This window comes from Monodelphis domestica, chromosome 3 (genome assembly GCF_027887165.1).
Source record: "Monodelphis domestica isolate mMonDom1 chromosome 3, mMonDom1.pri, whole genome shotgun sequence".
Lineage (NCBI taxonomy): Eukaryota > Metazoa > Chordata > Mammalia > Didelphimorphia > Didelphidae > Monodelphis > Monodelphis domestica.
Window position 1 is genome coordinate 45,821,967 of NC_077229.1, and position 25,205 is coordinate 45,847,171.

The 25,205-nt window shown below is 44.6% G+C and overlaps 1 protein-coding gene and 1 long non-coding RNA gene across 5 annotated transcripts in view; one reads left to right on the forward strand and one right to left on the reverse strand.

Annotated features, from left to right (window-relative positions):
• Positions 1-6,773: 6,773 nt before the first annotated feature.
• LOC130458224 (uncharacterized) lies at positions 6,774-8,071 on the reverse strand. The gene is made up of 2 exons (XR_008917329.1): positions 7,525-8,071; positions 6,774-6,946 (listed from the first exon to the last, which is right to left on the reverse strand). It is a non-coding gene; the product is annotated as an uncharacterized LOC130458224 (long non-coding RNA).
• Positions 8,072-8,093: 22 nt separating this feature from the next.
• Positions 8,094-25,205, forward strand: part of TMEM120B (transmembrane protein 120B) — a 49,471-nt gene continuing 32,359 nt past the window's right edge. The window contains exon 1 of one of the 4 annotated variants that reach the window (XM_007489872.3): positions 8,094-8,243. In XM_007489872.3, the coding sequence (XP_007489934.1) occupies positions 8,145-8,243 (99 nt within the window). In that variant the 5' untranslated portion in view covers positions 8,094-8,144. Of the gene's footprint in view, positions 8,244-8,301; positions 8,748-25,205 lie in introns of those variants that run through there. The other 3 variants (XM_007489871.3, XM_001373667.5, XM_056821796.1) reach the window with 3 other exon arrangements.

The following is a 25,205-nucleotide window of genomic DNA, read 5'->3' on the forward strand; positions in this document are numbered from 1 at the left end:
GAGATCCTGGGTTCCAATCTGGCCTCAGACACTTCCTAGCTGTGTGACCCTGGGCAAGTCACTTAACCCCCATTGCCTAGCCCTTACCATTTTTCTGCCTTGGAACCAATACACAGTATTGATTTTAAGATAGAAATATGAGGGTTTTATTAAAAAAAAATCAAGCTGGTGTCAGCTGGGTGGCTCAGTGGATGGAGAGCCAGACGTAGAGATGGAATGTCTTGGGTTCAAATCTGGCCTCAGACACTTCCCAGCTGTGTGACCCTGGGCAAGTCACTTGACCCCCATTGCCTAGCCCTTACCACTCTTCTGCCTTGGAACCCATACACAGTATTGATTCTAAGACAGAAGGTAAGGATTTTTTAAAAAAAGAAAAGAAACAGTAGAGCTTAGATAGCAATATTAATTAGAGTAGGAAGCTTCCAGATGGGACTTGGGAACTCCTTCCTCATTTTACCTTGCTTCTTCATCTCCCCCAGCCAAGCCTTTGCTGCACACCACTTTTTTGGTACAACAGTTTCTCTCCTACTTGCCCTGGGTACAGAAGTATCTAGTTATGGCTCTGCTCCAAAGAGCTTCAAGACTTTGATGGATTTCTGATCTCAGACTCCAGATATTCCCCAATAATACAGGCTGCCACCCATATACTGCACCCTCTGGACCACTGGGCCTTCCCATCCACCCAGCTGCTGGCTGAACCTTTTGGACCCACTGCTGGGTCTTATCATCCTCCCTGACAGCTGAGTATGATCATTTGCTCTGAAATTGTACTCACCCAGGTGAGCTGTGTCTTCCATTTAGAATGTAAACTCCTTATGTGGACCAAACAGTACATGGCACACAGTAAGTTCCTAAAAATCTCTTTCATTAATTTATTAAAAAATTATTTTGAATCTAATATTTAAAAACTAGGCAATCTCATTTGTAAGGGAGTTCCCAGTGCATACCCTTTTCTGATGCTCAAATGAGTTGCCTATTTTTAAATTATATTTTAAAAGTTTTAAATATTTTTAATATATAAAATGACTTTACACAGCAAGTAAAGATCAGAGATAGGACTTGAACTCAGGTCTTCCTGACTTCAAATCCATTACTTTATCTTATGTATTATACTTCTTATAGTCAGTCTCTAGTCACATATTATGAATTGCCATCTCAATGCCAAGGAGACATGTCAAAATGCAACACAGTGCAGTGGAAAGTATTTTGGATTTGGTGTCAGAGAGTCTGGATTCAAATCTCACCTTTGCTACTTAGTAGATGGACCTCAGTTTCCTTATCTGTAAAATGGTAGAGGAGAAAGACTTGGACTAGAAAATCATTAAGGTCCCTTCTAGCTCTTAAGAGAAGTTAATTCTGAAAAGATCTGGAGGTTCTAGTGGATCACAAGCTCACTGATTCAAAGGTGGACTAAATGCCCTCTAAGATCCCTTTAAGCTCTAAATCTTTGTTCTGATGTCCCAGATAGAACTCATTCTATTTCTCCCCAAAGCTATTCCTCCTCCAAATTTCCCATTTTTGTTGAGAATATCACTATTCTTCTAGTCACAATAATAGTTATCATTTAAATATACTTTAGGTGGCATAATGGATATAATGCCTGGGGTCAATGTAACATAATAACAATATATAAAATGTATTTTTATTATAACAATTATATACAATAAATATATAGTATATAAACATATAATAAAGTATATAAACTTAATAACAATATATTATATTCTGCATGTCAAGTATATAAAAGCATTCTGTATATCAAAATAAAAGGCAAGAAACAAAGTGAAAAAAATCTGCTTCAATCTTTAGCCAGTTCATCAGTCCTCTCTCTGGAAGTAGATAGCATTTGTCTTCATGGGTCCTTTGAAATGATCATGGATTATTATATTGCAGATTTAAATCTCCTGAGAGTTCAAATCCTGCCTCAGACACATATTAACCCCATGATGTTCGGCAAGTCATTTAACTCTGCTTGCCTCAGTTTCCTCGTGTGTAAATTGAGCTGGAGAAGAAAATAGCAAAGTGCTCCAGTATCTTGGCCAAGAAAACCCCAAATGAGGCCATGAAGGTTTGGACATGACCGAAATGATTGAACAATAACAAAATTAAGATTTACAAAGCACTTTACAAATAACTTATTTGAGTCTCATGACAACCCTGTGATGTAGTGGCTAATGTTTTACCCATTTTATAAGTGTATAAACTGAAGCAGAGTGACATTACATGAACTTAACCAGGGTTATACACAGGGTAAATGACCAGGGCTGGATTTGGAACTAAGGTCTTTCTGATTCCTGGCTCAGCATTTTATCTTGGCAAACTTGAAGCATGGATTCTTAACTCTCTCTTAATCTTCATATACCATCATTGCTAAAGCTTGGAGATCTACCACTACATTCCTTGAATGCATCCTTTTATCTTTACTCACATGGCCTCTACCCTAGTTGAAGCCTTGATCTCTTCACCTGGACTCTTCTTGTAAGAGCCTCCTCATTGGTTTTCCTTTATCTATAGAGCTACCAAAGAGAGATTTCAAAACTATAGATCGGCAATATGATAATCCATGATAATTCCAAAAGACTCATGAAGACAAATGCTCTCTACCTCCAGAGAGGAGTAATGAACTAACTACAGATTGGAGCAGACTTTTTTCACTTTGTTTCTTGCCTTTTGTTTTTATTTGACATACAGAAAAAAATTATATATTATTAAATTTATGTTATTATTGTGAATTATAACAACATGATACAGAAATATATTTTGCATGACTATCTGTATAATTGATTTTATATTGCTTGGGTAGGGGATGGGTGGGAGAGAGGGGGAAAATTTAGAACCTAAAATACTTTTAAAAATGAATTTTTTAAATAAATAAAGAAAAAAGAGAACTTATGAGATAGAATGCTATCCACATCCAGAGAAAGAACTGTGGGAGTGGAAACACAGAAGAAAAACAACTGATTGATCACATGGGTCAATGGGGAGATGGCTGGGGATGTAGACTCTAAGCAATCACCCTAGTGCAAACATCAATAATATGGAAATAGGTCTTGATCAATGACACATGTAAAACCCAGTGGAACTGCTCATTGGCTATGGGAGGGGATGGGAGGAGGGGAGGGAAAGAACATAATTCATGTAACCATGGAAAAATATTCCTAATTAGTTAATTTAATTAATTTAAAATTTTAAAAAAGAAAATATAGATTATATTAATAGAATATAGATTATAATAATAGAATATAAATTCTTAATTAATTAAATTATTTTTAAAAGAGAGAATATAGATTATAATGTAATATAATATAGATCATAAATTAATTAATTTTTAAAAGAGAGAATATAGATTATAATAATAGAATATAGATTATAAATTAATTAAATAATTTTTGAAAAGAGAGAATATAGATTATAATAGAATGTAGATTATAATAATATAATAACAATAGAATATAGATTCTAAATTAATTAAATAAATTTAAAAAAAGAGAGAATATAGATCTGACTGTCATCCTCCTACTTAAAAAACTGCAGTGTCCCCCTATTTTCTAGATTAAAACTTGACATTTAAGACCTTCTATGATACGAGTTCCATATAACTTCCTGTCTTATTTCATAGAAGCTTCCTTCTTGTACTCTCTAGTCTAGGCAAATTGGTTTACTAGATATCCCCCACACATGCTATTCTATTTCCCATCTCAATGCCTTTGCTTTGGCTGTGTCCCATGCCAGGAATACCTTTCCCCTTACCTCTGCCTTTTGGAATCTGATTTTCTCTGTAGCATAGCTCACATGCCACTTCCTTGGAGTTTTTTTTTTCTATTTATTTGTGTATACGTTATATTCTTCCCTCATAGTAAAATGTAAGCTTTTTGAGGGGAGGGTCTGTCTCAGGGTTTTATATCCCTAGCATTAAATAGTGCTTTCTATAGAGTAGGTTTGTTATAAATATTTTTTGAATTGAGTAAAATTGCCTAGTTATTAGCTTACTATTGACAAGCTCAGGAACAGAAAAGCAGACTCAGGGTAATGGAGAGAGTGATGGATTGTTGAGAATCCAGAATACTGGGGATCAAAATACAAGTTTTGTGACCTTGGATCAGTCTTTTAACTCTATATATGAGAACTAGGTGGGCCACTGGATAGAGGACCTGGCCAAGAGTCAAGAAGATTCATCTTCCTGAATCAGACACTTAGATGTGTGACCCTGGGCAAGTCCCTTAACCTAGTTTCCTTTCCCCCTTCTAACAAGATATGATCCTTTTATTACCTCTAGGAATATAGATATTTTCATATAGGTGTTGTTAGAACATACAGGAGAGAGGGCTTCTCTTAAGGGGTGCATCAACCATTTGAGAGAGGGGAGAAAGACATTTTCCTAAAATTCTATCTGGTAAGCCATTTTTCTTGGAGTAAGATGGGGAGCAATGGTGGCCGATTTCCACATTAAACTGCATCCATTTTCTGTGTAGGTTGCAGAGTGTGCATGGAATCTCACTATTGTTAGACTGTTTTTTTGTTCTCTTTTTTTTCTAATGTGGCCAGTACTATTAGGAGCAGAATTATTACTGAAGTTAGATACAAAGCATATGTTTTAGATGGGGAGTTGGAGTCAGGAGACCTAGGTATGATTCTCCACTGTACTTCTTAGCTGTGTGATCAAACATTTATTTATTTTTTTTAAACCCTTACCTTCTGTCTTGGAGTCAATACTGTGTACTGGCTCCAAGGCAGAAGAGTGGTAAGGGCTAGGCAATGGGGGTCAAGTGACTTGCCCAGGGTCACACGGCTGGGAAGTGTCTGAGGTCAGATTTGAACCTAGGACCTCCCATCTCTAGGCCTGACTCTCAATCCACTGTGCTACTCAGCTGCCCCCGTGATCAAACATTTATTAAGGGGCAGGTAGGTGAGGGCACCTAGAGAGCCAAATCTGGGGATGGGAGGTACTGGGTTCAAATGTGACCTCAAACATTTCCTAGCTATATGACCCTGGGCAAGTTACTTAACCCCTACTGCTTAGCCCTTATCACTCTTCTCCTTCTAGAACCAATAATTAGTATCAATTCTAAGATAGAAGGAAGGTAAGGGTTAAAGAAAAGGTAAAAAAAATACTAAACACCTACTATGTGCAGACAAAAATAAGTCTCTGCCCTAAAGGTGTTTATAGTCAGTCAATCAGGGTCTATAACAGGTACATAGGTATGTATATGGCCCAAAGCATACAGAATGTTAGTAGTAGTCTCTCAGTAACCAAAGATGACGATTTTCTTTGTGCGCTTTCATCCGTGATGTAGATGAGTGTGCTCAAAGACACTTGTGGTGAAGGAGATTTAAGTGGAAAAGTCGATGCACAGAGACAGTCCCACTCTCTCGGCGTTGGAAGCCTGGGTCCATTGACATGAAAAATTGTTACACCTGGAGCCTTCCTCAGCTGCATTGGATGGCCGTGTTGTCCTTTGTGCTCCAACTCGCCCTAAGCACCCCACAGTGCTTTGCTGCGTTGCCCTCTCAGCTGTTGAACCTTCATTTCTTTCTTTCTTCCTTTCTTCCGTCTGTTCGGCTGAAGCAGTCTTCACATGCTGGGTGAGCAAAGCCTTAGTTCACCAAGGGTCTACGACCCGATGCCTACCCTCACAAGGTTTAGCCGGCCTGTCGAAGCTGTTGCCCAGGGTGTGGCTGCTGCCGCATGCTAGCAGCTACTGGGAGCCACAAGTGAGAGCTGGGTGTCAGGTGGGGGTCAGAGGTTGGAGAGCTGCCCTACAGAATGTACACTAGATAAAAATACAGAATGTAACACTAGATAAAAAGGACATACCATTAAAGGGAGGAGGGGGAAGGGAGAGAGAATTTCAACGACAAAGTGTCAGAAAACAATTGTCAAAAATTGTTTTTACCCGTAATGAAAAAATTTTTTTAATAAAAAACAAACCTGTCCTCAGACATTTCCTAGTTGTATGATAATCTCAGGCACTTTAAGACTTGCAAAGCACCTTACTGAATTTTTTTTTATTTGATCCTTATCACTTTTGGAGGGAGATGCTATTATTATCCCCATTTTACAGATGAGAAAATTAAGGTACCCAGAGGTTAAATGATGTGCTCAGGATCAAACACACCTTGTAAGTAAGGCAAGAGCAACTGAGACAAGGAAAGGCTTCCTACAGAAAGTGTTGCTTGAGCTGAGTCTTAAAAAACCCAACAACACTTATTTTCTGTCTTAGTAACAACACTAGGACAGAAGGAAAGGGGCCAGGCAATCAGGTTTAAGTGACTTGCCCAGGATTATACAGCAAGGAAGTGTCTGAGGACAGATTTGTTTTTTAATTAATTTTAATCTTTTTTCAATTACATGAAGAAACTATTTTTGCCAATTCTTTTCTGACATTTTACAATTCAGATTCTCTCCCTCCTCTTCCCCTCCTCCCCTCCCTGAGGCAGCAAATAGTCCAATATAGGTTATAACAGTTCTTTCAGGAAATATATAGTTCCATACTCCCCACAGAAAATATATTACACATACAATAAGAAACTCGTGAGGGGGCAGCTGGGTAGCTCAGTGGATTGAGAGTCAGACCTAGAGACGAGAGGTCCTGGGTTCAAATGTGTCCTCAGACACTTTCTGTGTGACCCTGGGCAAGTCACTTCTCCCCCATTGGCCCTTACCACTCTTTTGCCTTGGAGCCAATACACAGTATTGACTCCGAGATGGAAGGTGAGGGTTTAAAAAAAAAAAAAAGAAACTCGTGAAAGAAGCGACGTAAAAGACGGGCAGGTGCTTTGAACTGCAGTCTGATTGCGACAGTTCCTTCTTTGGTGGTAGATAGCGTGGAGGTCCCATTTGAATCCAGATCCTCTAGACTCCATGCCTGATGCTCTCTCCACTAAACCATCCAGCTTCCTCTCTGAATGGAGTCTTCCGCGAGGCCAGGAAGGTTCAACCTAGAGGCTGAAGTGAGGAGGGAGAGGATTCTACATGGGGGAGATAAGCAGTACAAAGGCATGGCCAGGGGAATTCAGAGGAAAAGGGGAAGTAGCCCGTCTGAGGACTGTGGTTACCTGAGGCTAGTAACATGTGACAGACCTTAGTAGAGACCTTTAAAGGCAGCTGAGCTACTCGCGGGATAGAATGAGCGCGGACCACAGTTTAAATGCACTTATTTTCTGTGTAAACGATGCCTGCTTGCCTTATCATCTATAAAATGGGGCTAATGAGCACCTCTCTCCTAGGGTTGTGGTGAGGAGAATCTAAAATAACAATGATAAAGTGCTTTAAAATGCTAGGTTTTATGATGACAATTTTTGTTGTTATTAAAGTGCTCATTAATGAGAGTGGGTGCAGAGGAATTAATTTCATTTAAGTAAGATATTTGATCCCGGGGGTAACTGGGCAACCAGTCCTAATAATTAAGAGAGCTGGTCTTGGAACCAAGACCTGGGTTCAAGTCCAGACCTAAGCAAGTCATTTGATTTCTCAGTGTTCCTGGCAATTTTCTAGTACTCTTAAATTGCAGAGAAGGTTCTGACCTGCATTGGTAGGACTTTCCTCATCAGGTAACCCCCTCTAGCCAGGCAAATTACCCCCATTCAACATCATAACAGGTCCTCATCCTAGGGGTAATGGGCAGCCACCAGTTTGAGTAGGAGGAAGGTGACTAAGTAGCCTTTACGCTGCCTAGCAGCTCTCGATTATGACCTAGTGTGAACGTGGGTCTGGGGCAGGGTGGGGGAGGGTGTACGTTGGAGCATTATTTCCCTTGGAGCAAGACTTGGGGCAGTTTCTTCCAGCTCTAAAGCCCCCTGCGTGGTTCTGCCTCTGGATGGTCTCTAAGGTGTTTTCCAGCTTTGAAATTGAAAAGATGTGAGGGCCCATCTGTGAGCCCTCCATAGCCCTAAAGGCTGCGGGTCGGAGGGGAAACTGATAGAACCCCCCCATAAATCGGAGTGAAACCAACTGCTGCCGCGCCGATATGCACCCGCATGAGTAATCCCAGATCCGTGTAGAAAAGTAAGGAGGTGCCTTCTCCCCCTCCCCGGACAAAGAAGCTCAGAGCTCAGGACTAGGGGCGCAGAGTTACTTCTCATCACTTCCTAACAGCACAAAGCTCCAGAACACACAAATAACTGCCACCTCATGTGGGTAGGGGATGGCGAGGCGGTCTCGGGCTTGCCTTCCTCGGGTAGGTCCCGGGCTAGTGACCTTGGCTGGCTCAGCCAAGACAGCTGGTGGCCGTCTACAAAACAAGGTGAGGGTGGGGTTGGAACTGGGGCTCAAACTGCAGTCGGAAGCATTCCTGGCGGAAAGGACTTGGCCCTGAGCGGCGAGCGGCAATGTATCCCGGAGGAGAATGAGGACATCGGTGTCAGCTAGCGTGCCTTCCTCGTCTCGGGAGCACAAGCTTTTAGAGAGGGGAGGGAGCCCAGGACGAGGAGGGTCAAGGAATGTGCGCGTGCGCACCAGGCCCACGTTGCCCCGGGCTGTGCGGGGAGGGCGGGACAGAGAGGGGCGTGACGTCAAGGGAGGGCGTGGCTCCAAGGCCGCGCAGGAACAGCTGGTGGTGCCGGACGAGGGCGTGGGCGGGAGGAGCTCGCGCGGGGTGCGCGGGTTGTGCGGCGGAGAGGGGGGCTCGCGCTGCAGCTGGAGCTACCACCACCGCCGCCGCCGCCGCCCGCCTTGCACCATGTTGGAGGAGCTCAAGCAATGCGAACGCGTGTGGGAAGAGCTAGAGTTGGAATTCCATGAATTGCAGGTGGGGCCCGGGGGAGGGAGAGGTGGGGTGGTTCCAAGCGTGCACCGCCACCTCACCTCCCGCTTGCCCATCCCCTTTCCCTGAGCTTTGCATTCCAGCCCCCCACCCCCACCCCGGGGCTTTCTCAGGGCTAGGGCCTGGGTCTGTCCTGGGGCAGACTGTAGGGAGTCGTCGGCGGTTTGTGTGTGTGTGTACGGGGGGGAGAGGGAGCCCCGAGCCCTCCCAGCATGCCAGCCCTGGGTCGGGCCCATCTCCTTGTTGGGGTCCATTTTCTCCGAGACCCTCTTCTCTGGCCGCTAGGGACTAGGGGAACGTAGCCGTGGATCCCCGGCAGGCAGGCGGAGCCTATTGCTTTACACCAGTTCTGCCCTCATCTGCCCTCCTCTTCTCTGTCTCTGCTTCTCTCTCTTTCTGTCTCTGTCTCTCCTCCCTCCCTCCCTTCCCCCTTCTCTCTCTTCCCCCTCTCCCTCCTCTCTTTCTCTGTCTCCGGCTCTTTTTCACACACACAACACAGAAGCTGCTTCAGAAAGTTATTGATGGCTGTGTGGTTGGGAGGGGGTCACTAATAGATGATCAAGTCCCAGAAAGGGAAAGAAATCTCCGGACTGGGAGGGAGGAGGTGCTTTCTATGGAAGGCTGGAGCTTCCGACCCAGCCTTGTACCCCCCAACTCCACGGTCCATCTCTAATTCCCCATCTCCACCTCCATGCCTCTCTTCCTACTAGCTGCTAACTATGGGACCGCCCCCTTTGGGCAGCGCGAGCCCCCCCTCTCCTCCCCTGGCTGGGCCTCTCTCCTAAGAGAAAGGCTACCCAGCTCATCCCTTTCCCCAGCACACATACACCCAGGGGTGGGGGCTGCTGCTGATAAAGGCTCCTTTGGGTGCCTAGGTCTTTGGCTATTGAGCCTATTATAAAGCTGGGGTGGGGCGCGCGCTTTATCTGGCCGAGCATTACTTCTCTGCTCAGGGGTCTGCCTGCAATCACGTTTCTCTTCCTTCTCATTTGAAGATGAAATTTATTCTTTCTGCTGCCTGTCTTACTCTTGTCCAAATTTCACTCATTCATTTGTTGACTAGATTGAAGCTGACTTTCCAAAGCATTCAAAGTTGGGTTTCAAATAAGTTGGGGGGACGCTGTGAATGTAAGTCTGGGTGGAGAGGGAGGGAGATTGGAATTGGAGGAATGAAAGGCTGAGGAGGGGAGAGCTGATGTTCTTGGCAGGAATAAGGAGTACCCCATGTATTCCCCCACTATGTGTGGAAATTTTTAGGGCAGAGGCATCATGATGTGTTTGTGTGACTGATCCCTCTGCCCAGGGACCCCAGCTATCTGTGTGAGATGACCTCAGACCCAGTCATTTACTGTTTTGGGTCCTCAAGTCCTCAAGTTTCTTAGTGAAATGAGAGGGGAATGGTTGGACTCTTTCTCAGATCCTTTTCAGACTGATTCTTTTAAAGAATGGGAGGCTAGATAGTGTAGTAGAAAGGACCTGGATTCAAATTGTGTTTCTAAATACTGGCACCTCTCTCTCTGTGGTACTACTTGGGTAGATCACTCCTATGGCCCTCCCTCATCTCCATCTAGTGAGGCAGTTGAACATTATAGTCTCCAAGGGCTTTTTCAACTCTATTTCTAGAATCTGGTCCCTTCTACCTACTGGGCAGCTCTGGCATGGTGAGAGCCATTCTTGAGCCCTTCCGTTCCCCCCTTCCCCCAAACTAGATGGAGACTCATTATCCCTAAGATGCCTTTCTTGGTCTCAATCCATAAGAAAGGTTCAACCAGCCTCTATGCTCAGCTTGACTTAATTCTCTCCCTTTGGATCCCTGGGGGAAGTGGGGAGAGGAGACCTGACCTGAGGAGTGTGTGTTGGGGGAGATTGGGTTTTTTTGAGGAGTTGTTGTGAATACTTTTCCTTTGCCTTGCCTGGGATAAGGAGGTGGAGGCTGACACTTCTGAGCCATGTAATCAATGCAATTAACAGCAATTAGATAGCAAGTCTTGGCAGGCCAAGCTTGCAAAGGAATAATTTAAATGCTGGAGTGTTGTTGTTTTCCCAGGCTTTTTTGGGGGGGGGGTACCTTGCCTGGGGGCAGAGATGAAACCCTTGGTTAAAGGCCTCTGAGATCTTCTGAGGGAGAGCTGGGGATGATGAATTGACCAGGGACCAGAGCACATGGACTCTTGGGATGGTCAGGATTTCAGACATTATCTGCTCTATCCTCATTCTGTAGATGAGGAAACAGCCCCACAGAGGTTACATGATTGGTTCAAAGACACACTGCTAGTAAAGTGGTAGAGATGGAATGAGATCCTTGAGCATCCTGGCTCACAAGCTGGTCTGTTCCTGCTCTACCAGGCTTCTTGGCTCCTCTTGGTCTTGAGAGCATAGAAGAACTAACTAACATTTGTCAGTCAGCAAATGGTGCTATCACAAAATCTGAACTAGGCCCTGTCCTTAAGGAGCTTATATTCTAGCAATTCTCAGAGCTTTAAAATTTGCCAAGCATTTTAGTCGACAGCATGTGTTTTAGTAATTTTTCCATCATGTCAACTGTTTGTGATCCCATCAGTGGTTTTCTTGGCCAAGATACTGGAGTGGTTTTCCATTTCCTTCTCCAGCTCATTTTACAGATGAAGAAATCGAGGCAGCCAGGGTTAGGTGACTTGCCCAGGGTCACCTAGCTAGTAAGTACCTGAGGCAGGCAGCATTTGAACTCAACTCAGGTCCTCCTGACTCCAAGCCCAGGGCTCTGCCCTATGGTGCCACCCAGCTACCTTTTTAAAATCCTTGCCTTCCACCTTGGTTCCCAGGCTGAAGAGTAGTAGGGTTTAGGCAATGGGATTAAGTGACTTGCTCAGGGCCACACATCTAGGAAGTGTCTTGAGGTCAGATTGGAACCCAAGACCTCCAGTCTCGGTAAACCTGGCTCACCATTTAATTCTTTTGATCACCCTATGTGACTTGGTTGGTATTGATAACTCTGCTGGAAGAATAAACCCAATAGTTTCTTTCTCTGCAATTTACAGTTTTAGAGACTTGCCTGGGGGTACTGAGAAGTTAACTGCCAGGGTCTTAGGGCCAGGCTGTACACCTGGTATGTGCCAGAGATGAAACTCTGAACTCAGACCTTCCTGTTTCTGAAGTCAGCAATATCCATTATTCTGCCTCTTTAAAGAAAAAGACACTCCAACCCTACTGAGGTAGGTCTACCACAGATATTCCCATTTTACAGATGAAGTCCTTGAACCTCAGAGAGGTTAACTAACCACATAAGCCAGTATGTTCCAGAGATAAGATTCCAGCCTACATGCCTCATTTTTTAAGTCTTAAAGTGGATGACCAAGGGAAAACTTGACTTTGGAGGCAAACTTTTGGACCCCTCTGGGTTACGAAGAAAAGCCTGCCCTGCTCAGGAGGGGGAGGCTCAGATGAGAAGAAAAGCCTTCAGCTCCTTTGTATGACTTTGGCCAGGCTATTTCCTGGCTCCCCCCTATTTCTCCCTTGTGCTGCTATAGAGCAAAGTCAGAGGGAGTCTCCTTACCTTCTCTGGTTAACTATGAAGCCTGTGAGTTACTGCCATGAAAGACAGAACACGAGCACCATAATTAGTCCGCTGTGAATCAGGCAGAATCTCATGGGAGACAATTTCTTTTGGTGGGTGAGGGAAGGGGCTTGGCAATGTATCTGGAAGTCAGGCAGGCTGTGGGCACAAAGGTTAACCAAGTTAGCTGCTTTTACTATTTAAATCACGGATTGTAAGCTCAATGCCCCTGAATTCACTTTTGCTGCATCTGGGACTAAAGGAAGGCTCCCACATCCTGTTCTTTCCCTCCCTGGGCTGTGGCTACCTCTGGGGCCGTATCTGGTATCCCTCGGTTTTTGTTTTTCCAGTTCTAGAGAATACAGATGGAAAAGAGGAAACGTGTTCATCTGGGAGGAGGGGGCTGGGAGGGAGGCAGAATTCCACAGGCTGCTGGAATCTCCCCCCATTTCTCTTCCCTTCCCCCATTTAAACTCTGAGACTTTCCATTGGAAGAAGAGAGAAATCCGGTTTTCTTTCAGAAGGGGAGCCCTTGGGGACTTTCTCTGGGCTGGGGCATAGGGGAGGTGGGCTACGTTGGACATTCATCTGGGAGGAAGCTGGGGATACCAGAATTCTGTTTGTGTTGAGCTAGGATGGCTCCTACTCCTGTGGTCTGTGGTATGGCTACAGAAGGTCACTTATTGATGGTGAGGCAGCCAGTTTGGAGGAATGTTTCCTATCTTGCTTTCAGAGCAAGGAGGGTGGTGGACCTCATAGGCATATACCTATATACAGTATAGAGCATCTCTGAGCCCAGAAGCCTGGGGACTGTCTTCTCTTGGCCCTCTGGTGGCTACTGACCCCACGATGCCTTTTTCCCCTTCCCTGCCCCAACCCACTGGCCACCACTGGATTTTGGCTCCTTTGGTAAGCTCCTGATGAAGGCAGGAACTAGTTCAGTTTTTGTTTTTTTGAATGGCACCTTGAATGCATTCAGTGAGTTTATCTAATTAAATTTCACTTTCCAGTGGGCAGAAATTTGATCTTTGCTCTCTTCCCTCTTGAGTATGCATTTTTTTAACCCTTCCCTTCTATCTTAGTAGCAATTTGAAGAAGAGTAGCAAAGATTAGGCAGTTACGGTGAAGTAACTTGCCCAGGATCTTCATATCTGAACCCAGGTTCTTCTACTGCTCCACTGTGCTACAGAGCTGCCCCTCTTCTCTCATTCCTGGAGTGTGCCCCCTCACCTTCATTCCTTCAGGGCTCCCCCCATGGAAAACCTTTCCTGGTCCAGGGCTTGTTTGTGCATCCTCACTCAAATGATCATATGCAGATTTAACTTTTCCCATTTTGTCTTCCTGTAAACTCCTTGGGTCTAGGGACTGGTTTTCATTTTTTTTTTTAAGTCTTATGAAATTAAATCCAGAAGAACCTTAGAGGCCATCAGTTCAATCTCTTTGTTTTACAGATTAGGAAACTGAGACAAAAGGTTAAATGACTTGCTTCAGGGTCACACAGCTAAGGGACTGGTACTCATTTTTTTCAAAATATCATGAATTTCAAGCTGGGAAAGAAACTTCAAGGCCACAGAGTCTAACTCCTTTATTTTACAGACGAGGGGTCACATAGCTAAGGATTGGGTTTTCCTCTTTTTTTTTTCAAAGTATCATGAATTTTAAGCTGAAATAAATTAGAGGCCATGGATTCTGACCCCTTTACAGATAAGGAAACTGAGGCAAACAGGTTAAAGGACTTGCTTCAGCTACTGTCAGAGGTGGGATTTGAACCCAGGTCTTCCTTACTCTTAAAGTCTAGCGCTATAATAATAACTAGCATTTCTGAACCAGCTAACACTTGGAGGTTTATGAAAGTACTTTCCATGTTACTTCAATTGATCCCACTACACCTCCCTGTCTTTCAGAGGGTTTTTGTCCCTACTGTCCGACACAAGTGCTTAATAGCTGCTGATTGGATTGAGCCTCCCTCCACCCCTGGCCACCTAGAGCAGGTGTCCCCTCAGCAGGGAGATCTTTTCTCTGGGCAAGAAGCACCAGTCACCTGTCTTGGCATTAGCCAGAGGGAGAAGTGAGCCAAGGTCATACCGTTCCCCATGATGTTCACTCAGTCATCATTCGTCCTGTCATCCTCTTTCCATCCTCTTTAGCAAAAACTGTGGCCAGAGAGCAAGCAGTTCAGGGCTCAGTTACACGGACGGACGGCAGTGACCAGTAGTAGCTGGCATCCTGACGGCACTGACCCAGCATGTTTGTAGGACAGAGGCAGTGGTGTAAAGTGGAGAAATCTGGGAGCAGCAGTCTGGCAAACCCCGGGCTTAATCCTCCTCCTTATAGAAGCCCTGGCTTCCTTCAAGGCTCAGCTGAGGGCCACCTGCAGGAAGTCCTTCCCTTGCCCTCCCCCAGCCCTCCAGCTGCCACTGACTTTCTCTGTTTAAAAACTTTTTATTTATCAAATCCAGCCTCAGACACTTTCTAGCTGGGTGACCCTGGACAAGTCACTTGACCCCCATTGCCTAACCCTTACCACTTTTATGCCTTGGAACCAACACACAGTATTGATTCCAATACAGAAGGTAAGGATTTTTATTTAAAAAACCAAACAACTTTTCTTTAATCAATTTAGAATATTTTTCCATGGCTACATGATTCATGTTCGTTTCCTTCCCTCCTTTCTCCCCCCTCCTGGAGCTGATGTTTCTTTTTTTTTTTTTTAAACTAATTTGTCTAAAAAGTTAATAGCAAGTATCGGTTCCAAGGTGGAAGGGAGATAAGGGCTAGGGCACTTGGGGTTAAGTGACTTGCTCAGGGTCACACAGCTAGGAAGTATCAGAAGCAAGATTTGAAAGCTGGAAGAAGAGTCTTCTTGACTTTGGGCTGAGCACTGTCCATACTGCCACCTCTATGATTTTATATCTACACACACACAAAATATCATATACACATAATGCTTGTATGTGTGTATTTATCCCCCACAGGTACATATCTGTGTGTGCCTACAAACCCATGCCATTATATATGTGTAAATGTGTATATAAAGCCTCTGTACGTGTCTTCCTTCTTCAAATGGAAACCCTTTGAGATCCATTGTTGTTGGTGGTCATTCATGGATGAACATACTTGCTTCACTTCCCAGAGCCGAAGCTTGATCATCTGGAAGATGGGGCTACTCCTGCCTGTAGAGCATCCTAGCATGGTTGGGAGGCTCCAATGGCCGAATGTCTGTAAAGCATGTTTGTGCCTGTAGAGATGCTCTCAGTGATGGTGGGTTGGCAGGATCCTGGATAAGTAGGAAGGGGAAGTCTGGCTTCTCTCCTGTGGGACCTTTAACACAGGAAGCTGATTTGACTACAGAAAATGAGAAGACCTCCCCCTCCCCCCCAGACTTTGAGAACCTTCCTGAATTGATTTTTCTGGGATTATTTGAATAATAGTAAAGCTTTATATAATGGGTGCAGGTGGAAAGAATGCCTTGAATTCAAATCCTGTCTCTTTCATTTACTCTTTTCTGTGACTGTGGGCAAATTGTATAATTTCTCTGGGCCTCAGTTTCCACATCTGTAACATGAGGAGATTGGAATAGATGGCTTTTGAGCCCAGTGGGTCAAAAAACATTCCTTAACTACCTGCTCTATGCCAGGCTCTGGGGATACAAAGACACATGAGGATGGGGTGGCTAAGTGGTTCCCTGGATTGAGAGCCAGGCCTGGAAGATGGGAGATCCTGGATTAAAATCTGGTCTCAGATATTTCCTAGCTGTGTGACCCTGGGCAAGTCACCTAACCCCAGTTATCTTTAACCCTTATTACTCTTCTGCCTTGGAACCAATATTGATTCTAGGATGGAAAAGTAAGGGTTTAAAAAAAGAAAAAGCAGACATGGGGAGCAGTTGCTGCTCTCAAGTTGCTTATAGTCTGAGGTAGCTTTATAAATAGATTTCTGATGGGAATCGTGGACCCCTGAGGGCATATTTCTGCTCTGGTGTAAGAAAGAAGTCCCTGACAGTCAGGGCTGTCCCAAAGAGTTCACAGAGTTCAGCTTCCCCTTCCCAGGAGGTGCTGGTGGGTGGCCACTTGTCAGGGGTGATGCCAAAGCGACCCTAGTTCAGGTACAGGTTGGACTAAAGGGCCCCTGGACCTTCTGCAAAAGCTATCAGATTTGAACCTTCTGACAACCTTGAGAGATAGCTGTAGCTAGCAGGACGTGGTGCTTTAAGGTTTGCTAAGTGCTTTATAAATAACATTTCTTTTGAGGTGCTATCATCCCTATTTTACATATGGGGAAACTGAGGCATGTAAGTTACCCAAGGCTACACAACTAGTAAGTATTGGAATCAGGATTTGAATTCAGGTTTTCCTGACCCCAGGTACGTACCCTCTTTCACTCAAGTATCTCAGAGTGTTATTCTCATCTTGAAGACCAGACATGTTGTATAGCAAGGTAGGTATTGATGGTGGCAGTATTTGAACCCAGCCAATGTCTCCTAAGGCTTCTGACTTTCTTTCTGGGGATCACCCCCACTATATCCTACTCTGAGCCTGTGTTAAATGGGAATGTTGAAATTCAGTGGATAAGAGAAACAGCCTGGTCTCTGGTGGTGAATGGCAAACTGACTGCCTCAGAATCAGGAGGGCTGATTCTGCTCTGCTGCAGACTTGACCTGGTGATCTTAGACAAGTCATTTAACTTCTTGGTGATCTGGGATCTGCATTAGTAGAGGGATCACCTTACCAGACAGAATTCCCTTCACTGGGAGGCAGCTAGGTAGCATGGGAGCTAGAGAGACAGAACTGGAGTCAGGAGGACCTGGATTCAGATCTGGTTTTAGATACTTCCTGGCTGTATGATCTTGGGCAATTCACTTAACCCCAATTTCCTAGCCTTTATCACCCTTCTGTCTAAGACCAAAAAAAAAATCACTTTGACTGCTGAGTGGATAAAGATGGATTGAAGTGGGGAGAGCCTGGGGGCTGAGAAGTCAGTCAGGGGATGATTATGGTAGTCCAGAGGAGAGGGTGGGTGGTGAGGGGCTTGAATGTGGGCAATGAGGGGGAGTAGAGAGAAAGGAATGGAAATGAGAAAGATACTGTGTGTGAGAGAGAGAACCATCAAGATCTGGCAGCTGTGTGAGAATGAACAGTCAAGGGTGATAATGAAAGCTGGAGACCTGGAAGATGAAACGTTCAGTGATATTGTATCACTGCCATTGCTACGGTATTATTATTTGTATTTAAAATTTATTGCAAGCTCATCAAAAATCATGAGTATTTTTTCAGTGTGCAAAGAATTTTTTTTTAAACCCTTACCTTCCGTCTTGGAGTCAATACTGTGTATTGGCTCCAAGGCAGAAGAGTGGTAAGGGCTAGGCAATGGGGGTCAAGTGACTTGCCCAGGGTCACACAGCTAGGAAGTGGCTGAGGCCACATTTGAACCTAGGACCTCCTGTCTCTAGGCCTGGTTCTCAATCCACTGAGCTACCCAGCTGCCCCCGCAAAGAATTTTTTAAAAGGGTATGAAACTAGGGGCCTGGGAACTTCTATATTCTGGAGGCAGTTAGGCAGTACAGTGGTCTTCTGCCAGTTATGTCTCTGCAGCCTCAGTTTCCTCAACTGCAAAAGAGACTTAATAACACTTCTGAGAGTCGTAAGAATCAAATGAGATAGTATTTATAAAGGGCTTAGCGTGCAGGAAATAAGTGCCATTTTCTTTCCTTCCTTTTGTTATGTCCAGGTTGTATTTTTTCACCCTCCCATTAAATGGTAGCCTTTCTTAAAAAAATCCTTACCTTCTGTCATAGTATCAATTTCTAAGACAGAGGAGCAGCAAGGGCTAGGTAGAGTTAAGTGACTTGCCCAGGGTCACATAGCTAGGAAATTTGAACCCAGATCCTATATTCACTGTGCCATCTAGGTGCCCCTCAATGTAGCTTATTTTTCATATTTTACCAAAGGTCAGCTTTGAGAATTTTATTGTCAATTATCAATATAGTTCAGAATTGAATAGTGAAGTGAAGGATTATAGGTAGAGATCTATGGTCCATTTGAGAAGCTCCTGACCTGTGACCTGGCAGGAAAAAAATTAGGGTGACTGATGGCATCTGGACTAGGGAAGATCAGTTCTGAGGAGAGAGGAAAGAAAATGAGTTTGGGTTTGACCTTGTTGAATTTGAGGTGTCTGGGATGTGTCCAAAAGATGGTTCAAGATGGCAGACTCAGAGAGACTAGGGCCAGATATGTAGAACTGGGAATCCTTTACAGGGAACTAATAATTGAACCCAGGAGAGCTGATGAGGTCACTGGGAGAGAAGAGGACTCAGGCTTATGCCTTGAGGAGCACCCACACTTGGGGAGAAGAGGGTGCTATAGATCAGAAGGATCACTCTAGAGTGTGGCTGGACCAGATGAAAACATAACCAAGAAGTATTTAACAAAATAAAAATAGGATAAAATGCAGTGTGACATTCTAAAACTGCCACCATATAGCCTGCAGGGATCCTTGGGTATGGATTAATGACTCCCATTTCTATTTGAAATATATTCTGTATCCCCTGATATATATGGTACGGAGCAGGCAGACACTGAAGAGGAGAAACTGGATAGAATAGTGTCACAACACATGTATCCTCCCTTCCCCCTCCAAGAACCAAAGAGTATCCAGAAGAAGAGAAGGCTGCTGGGGGATGGAGAAAGATGAGAATTGAGAAGAGGCAGTCGAGATCATCTCCCTAGAAGCCCACAATGTCCCTTCTTTGGGCTACAGGGGCAGAGGGAGACATTCAGTTTCAGTCAGGGCCAGTGATTAGATCTGGTTTGATTGTGCTTATCTGTTGCAAGGGATGTAATTTTTTTGGGGGGGGTGATTTTTGGAGGGGAAGAGAAAAGTAACATAAGGCAGTAAAACAATGAATAAAGAGAGCCAAGGGGAGTTAAAGACTGAAACAGGCTAGCATTGAGTTACCTTGTTAAATTTATTTTATAGGGGCAGCTAGGTGACTCAGCCAGGCCTGGACACAGGAGGTCTTGGATTCAAATATGGCCCCAGACATTTTGTAGCTGTGTGATCCTGGGCAAATCACTTTACCTCAGTTGCCTAGCCTTTACCATTCTTCTGCCTTGTAACCAAATAATTAATTCTAAGGCAGAAGGTGAGGATATTTTAAAAATCAACAAAAATAAGAGAAACAAGAGAAATTGAGGAAAGCCTCACAGGGGAGGCATTAAATAAGATTCAGGAGGACTGGGAAATGCTTCTTATAGAAGAAACTTTAGCTAGGGCACTAAAGGAGGCAGGAAAGTGAGGAGGGAGAGAATTTGGCCACGGGGACCAGTTCTTTTATCTCCTTTGTGAATGGAGGTGGTCATGTTTGTATGCCAAGTTCATGCTAATTTTTTTTTTTTAATATCATTGGTTCCTTGGGATAGCGCAGCTTTAGCTGAGTGATGAGGTGGAAGCCAAGTTGCAGAGGGTTTGCAAGAAAGTGGCAGTGGCAAGAATAGAAAGCTTTTTTTCTAAGGGATTTAAGAAAAGCTAGAGAAATAGAAGATGGTAGTCTAAAGAGGTCCTTGCCTCCAGGGAGGGTTTTTTAAAGTTAGAGGGGAGACCCAAGTGTGTATTTGTAGGCAGGGAAGCTGCTAATACATTAGTAGGGTGAAATTAAAGGTCAGAGGGGAAATGATTGTGGGAGCAGGCTGCTGGAGAAGAATGGAAAAAGACAGGATCCAGGATGAATATTGAGGAGATGAGTCATTTCATTAAAGATTGGAGAAAAGGAGGTGAGGCTGTCGAGGGAGAGAGGGAGCTCACAGCAGATGCCTTCATGAATGAGGAGTGCTGTGGGGGGGGGTTGAGGTGAGAACAGAAGGTTTGGAATAGCCTCTATGGAGGGAAGGATAGAGAATCAATTTTAGGGAGGAGTAAAAGAATAGCCTGGCAGCAGTGAGAGTCCAATCATCGAATAGGGCACTTGGAATCAGGAAGATATCTTCCTGAGTTCAAATCTGGCCACAGACACTAACTATGACCCTGGGCAAATCACTTAACCCTGTCTGCCTCAGTTTCCTCATCTGTCAAATAAGCTAGAGAAGGAAATGGCAAAACCATTCCAAGATCTTTGTCAAGAAAACAACAAATGGGGACACAAAGAGTTGGTATGAGTGAACAACAAATATTAACTCAGTTCTGGTTAGTGATTTTCTCTGTTCAATAAAACATCATGTAGATAGAAAAGAGGAGGCCAATGGGGGTGTGATCTAAGGTTGGGATTTGGCAAGGGAATATCCCCATAGGCAAGGGGATTCAAGAGCAGTAGATTATGTCAGACTTAAACTGGTTCACCAAAGGGCCAAGATTGAGAAGACACAATTCAGAGTTGACTGCCCACTGCTGTCTCTTGCTCCTGGATGGCATCTATGAATTCGAGAGTCAGTGAAGATATAGGGTGGCTAGGTTGTACAATGGCTAGAGCATTTGGCTTCAGATACTAGCTGTGTGACCCTGGGCAAGTCATGTAACCATTTGTCCAAGTTTCCTCACCTGTAAAATGAGGTTATTAATAATAGCAGCTAATATTTAGCAGTTTTAAGGTGTGCAGATATTAGCTCATTTGATCCTCACAACTCTGTTGTTATCTCCATTTTTCAAAAAGGGAAACTGAGGCAGGGTGGTTAAATGAGCATGGACTTGAACTCTGGTCCTTCTCTCTCCAAGTCCACCAGTTTGCCTTGCTGCCTCTAACATCAGGCTGTTTGGGAGCTCAAAGGAGATCATGGCAAGGCTTGATTACTTGTGTTAATGTTAGCTATCAAAATCATTTCCTTTGGGTACCTCTTCCCCTGAGCACCTTCTCATACCCACGTTTGGAGCCCCTCCTGCCCTGGTTTGTCTGGGTACATTGCAAGGTGTTGTGGAATCATCTCCAGCTGTTTCCCAGCTGTGCTGGTCTTGGCGTCATTGAGCCTCTTCTCCAATGGGGCAGAGCCTCAGGGGACTTGGGAGGCTTACTTAACACAGAGATCTCTCTAACTCCTAACAGAAGCAAACTTGTTTGTGATTAATGAATGCCCTTCTTTAAGGAGACACATGAGCACCCAGAAGAGAGACCACCCTTCCCTGTAGGTTCCCCCATGGGCTATCAGCTGCCTTCCCACTCAGAGGACCAGATGTTGTTGCTGGGGGTTTTATTTTTTAATCAGGCATGAAGGAAGAGATAGTTGCTGGGGGACAGGTGTGCACGCGCTAGTGTTTTCGGGGTTTCTTCCTTCTGTGGACTGTAGAAGTCAGTCCTCCCCACCCCAGGGAGAGAGGGAGGGAAGGTGCCCCACATTTGCCTCAGTCCCTCCCCCAGGGCTATTTTCAGAGTCTGAGTTGCTGTGTGAGGCCAGCTTGTCATGCCCAACAGTCTGGTGATTCTTCTCCCAGTGCATGGAGCCTTTCTATTACTCCACCCCAATGCTAGGTCCCCAAACAAAAGAGGATCATGGTTTCTCTTTGGTTTAGTCGAGAGTCAGGAGACCTGGGTTCCACGCCTGCTTAGTGGCTGACTCACTGCATGAATCAGTCCACCCAGCCTGGCTGGCTCTTGGGTTTCTCTCCAATTCAGATAGGGCGATTGGGAGAGAGCTGTAGCAGAGATGGGTCCATCATCGTGCTTTCTGTGCCACTTAGGGGGAAGCTCTGCTCTGCTCCTCCCTGAGCTGGGCTGGGCTGCTTGGACTAGAGCAGGGGTTCTGAACATGTTCTGTGGCCTGGATCCTGCGGGCCCCTTCTCAGAATAACCCTCTCAAATACATAGGCTCTCCAAGGAAAGCCATTTAATTGAAATGGCATCTATCAGAAAGAAGTTCCCTGGCCTCCAGGATCTCTGTGGTCCCCCTGCTGCTGGGGAAGTATTTGCTTTGGAGTCCCAGGACTTGGCTTGTTACTTAAGACCCCATGACCCTGAGCAAAGGGTTGGTGCTCCTCCACCCACTCTCCATTCTCCATGCCCTTCATGGGTTCTTCTCCTTGTCTGAACTCCTTGGAAAGACAGCTCAGGAGCCGGCTCCTTCAGGAGTTCCCTCCTGACCCTCCAATCATTAATGCTTTCTTCTGGCCTGACTTTTGAGCGGCAACAGTGCAGAGAGAAGAGAGGGCTTACTTTGGAGTCAGGAAGACCTAGTTTTGAACCTTGTCTTTGGCATTCACCAGCTGTGTATGACCGGGAATAATGGGCAAGTCCCTAACCCTCCCAATGCTGTGAGGGCATCTTTAGAAGGAACTTAATGGATAGCAAGGTGGTAGGGTGGAGCCAAGCCTGACCTTGAAATCGGCAAGACCTGAGTTTGAATTCTTCTTCAGACTCACTCTGTTACCTTCTCAGCCTTAGTTACCTCATCTGTAAAAGGGGAATAATGACAGCATTTAACCCACAGGATTACTGTGAGGATCCAGTGACATAATAATTGTAAAGGGCTTTGCAAAACCTCAAAGTGCTCTACAAATATTACAGATTAGTACAGTTATTCTGGAAAATCTCAGAAAATGGCCTTCCCTTTGTACCAGAGAAAGGCGGAATTGTTCCTTTTATGGGATGTTTATAGTAAAAGAAATTGTGTATATTTGTGGTGTAAAATATGTTGATATTATACAATACTACACATATATTTTATGCATTTCTGAATTTCTAAACTTTCCCCTGTTAGCTGGTGTCTGTGACTTCCCCAAAATTTTCTTTTAATTTCTTTTTTCCCTTTTTTTTTACACTCTTACCTTCCACCTTAGATACCTCAACACTATGTATTGATTTCAAGGCAGAAGAGTGGTAAAGGTTGGGCAATGGGAGTTAAGTGACTTACCCAGGGACACACAGCTAGGAAGTGCCCAAGGCCAGATTTGAACCCAGAACCTCCCATCTCTAGGCATAGCTCCCATTCCACTGAGCTACCCAGCTGTCCCCTCTGCCCCTCCATTTAATTTCTTACACTGACCACAACATATCAAAACTGCAGTGGTGAAAGTCACAGTCTGAAAGGGATACCTGTAGAAGCTGTTCAGTAAATGTATATTGACTTAAATCTCTAAGGTTAGTTTCTCCCCATGCTCCTTTGACTTCAGCCAGCCTTCTTGAGCATCTGTGATAATGGGCCAAACCACTCCAATATGCATGAAGTACCTACTGTGTGCCAGGTATTGTGAATACAAAGACAAAGGGGGAAGAGACTCCCCTCCCCCTCTAAGAAGTTTATATTTTGGGGCAGCTAATTGGCATAGTAAATAGAGCACTTGGCCTGGAATTAGGACCTCCTGGGTTCAAATATGGCCGCAGATGCTGCTTTGCTATGTGACCCTGGACAAGTCATTTACTCCCATTTGCCTAGACCTTACCCTTCTCCCTTAGAGTTGTTATTACTATAGAGAGTAAAGGTTTTTTTAATAGGCTGAAAAAGCAGCTTATATTCTGAGAAGGACACTGTAAGCAGAAAGAAGTCAATATGATAATTTGAGGATGAAAGCTAGGGGAATCAGGAAAGGCTTCCTGTAGGAAGTGGTATGTGAGTTGAGCCTAGATGGAAAACTAGGATTTTCCAAGGCAGGGGTGAGGAGGAGGGAGTATAAACCAGGGAAAGTGTGGATGTGGGAGATTTGCCAGGGGCTTCTATATACCCTCTGGGGAGGAGGAGGTGGAGGTGAATGTGTGACAACATCCAGGGAGAGGATATGATTATTGGCTCAGCAGAAGCCATTCCAACCTGGGGAGAAACAACTGAAGGACAGTGGTACAAAAAAGAGAAAAACTCCCAAAAAACCATGGTGGGAGTCTAGAGACTTGAGGTCCTGATTTCAAATCTAGTCTCAGACACGTCCTAACTCTGTGACCCTGGGAAGTCACAAACCCCATTGCCTAGCCTACTCTTTTGCCTTGGAACTAAAACACAGTATTGAGTCTAAGACAGAAGATACGAGTTAAAACACCTCCCAAAACAGTGATGATGTATTAGATGGGCTCCGATGTCCAGGGGTTTCAAGGACAAAAGACAGTCTAGGATTGCCCAGGGGTCAGGTCACCCAGCTAGAAAGTGCCTGAAGCCTGATTTGAACCCAGAATCTCTCTTTATGCCTAGCTCTCAACTCACTGAGCTTCCGGGATTACAAATAGTTGGTCTTTTCTGAGACTTGCCTTCCTTTCTTATAAAAAGACTGACACACAGACTACCTGTCTCTCAGGGTTATTATGAAGGGTGGCATGCTTTAGAAATCCCAAGAAATGGGGAGGGAGCAGGAAGAAAAAGCCTGTTTGTTTGTTAGGAGACAACGTAAGATTGTAGAAGGACCCTTGGATTTCCATGTTGAAGAAATAAGTTCAAGTCTTGCCTTCACCTTAGTGATCTTGAGTAAGCCACATTACCTTGTCTGGACTCAGTTTCCTCATTTGTAAAATGAAGAGAAATGGGCTTGTTGTTTGGTTGTTTCACTTGTGTGACTCTTCATGACCCCATTTGGGGTTTTCTTGACAAAGATACTGAAGTGGTTTGCCCTTTCTTTCTCCAGCTCATTTGACAGATGAGGAAACTGAGGCAGATAGGGTGAAGTGATTTGCCCAGGGTCACACAGCTAGTTTTCTATTTCCTTCTCCAGCTCTTATAACAGATGAGGAAAGTGAGGCAAATTGGGTGAAGTGACTTGCCCAAGGTTACACAGCTAGGAAAGTATCTGAGCCTGAATTTGAACTTATTTCTTCCTAACTCCAGTCCCTTTATCCAGTGAATCACCAAGCTGGCCTGGGCTTGGGCTAAGTAGCCTCCCATACTAGATTTCTGATCCTATAATCCTTTTACTTCTCTCTGAGCCTCAGTTTCCTCATCTGAAAAATGAGAGGCTTGAATTAGATGACCCTAAAGTCCCCTCCAGCTCTAAAGCTATGCTCCCAGCTATCTAAA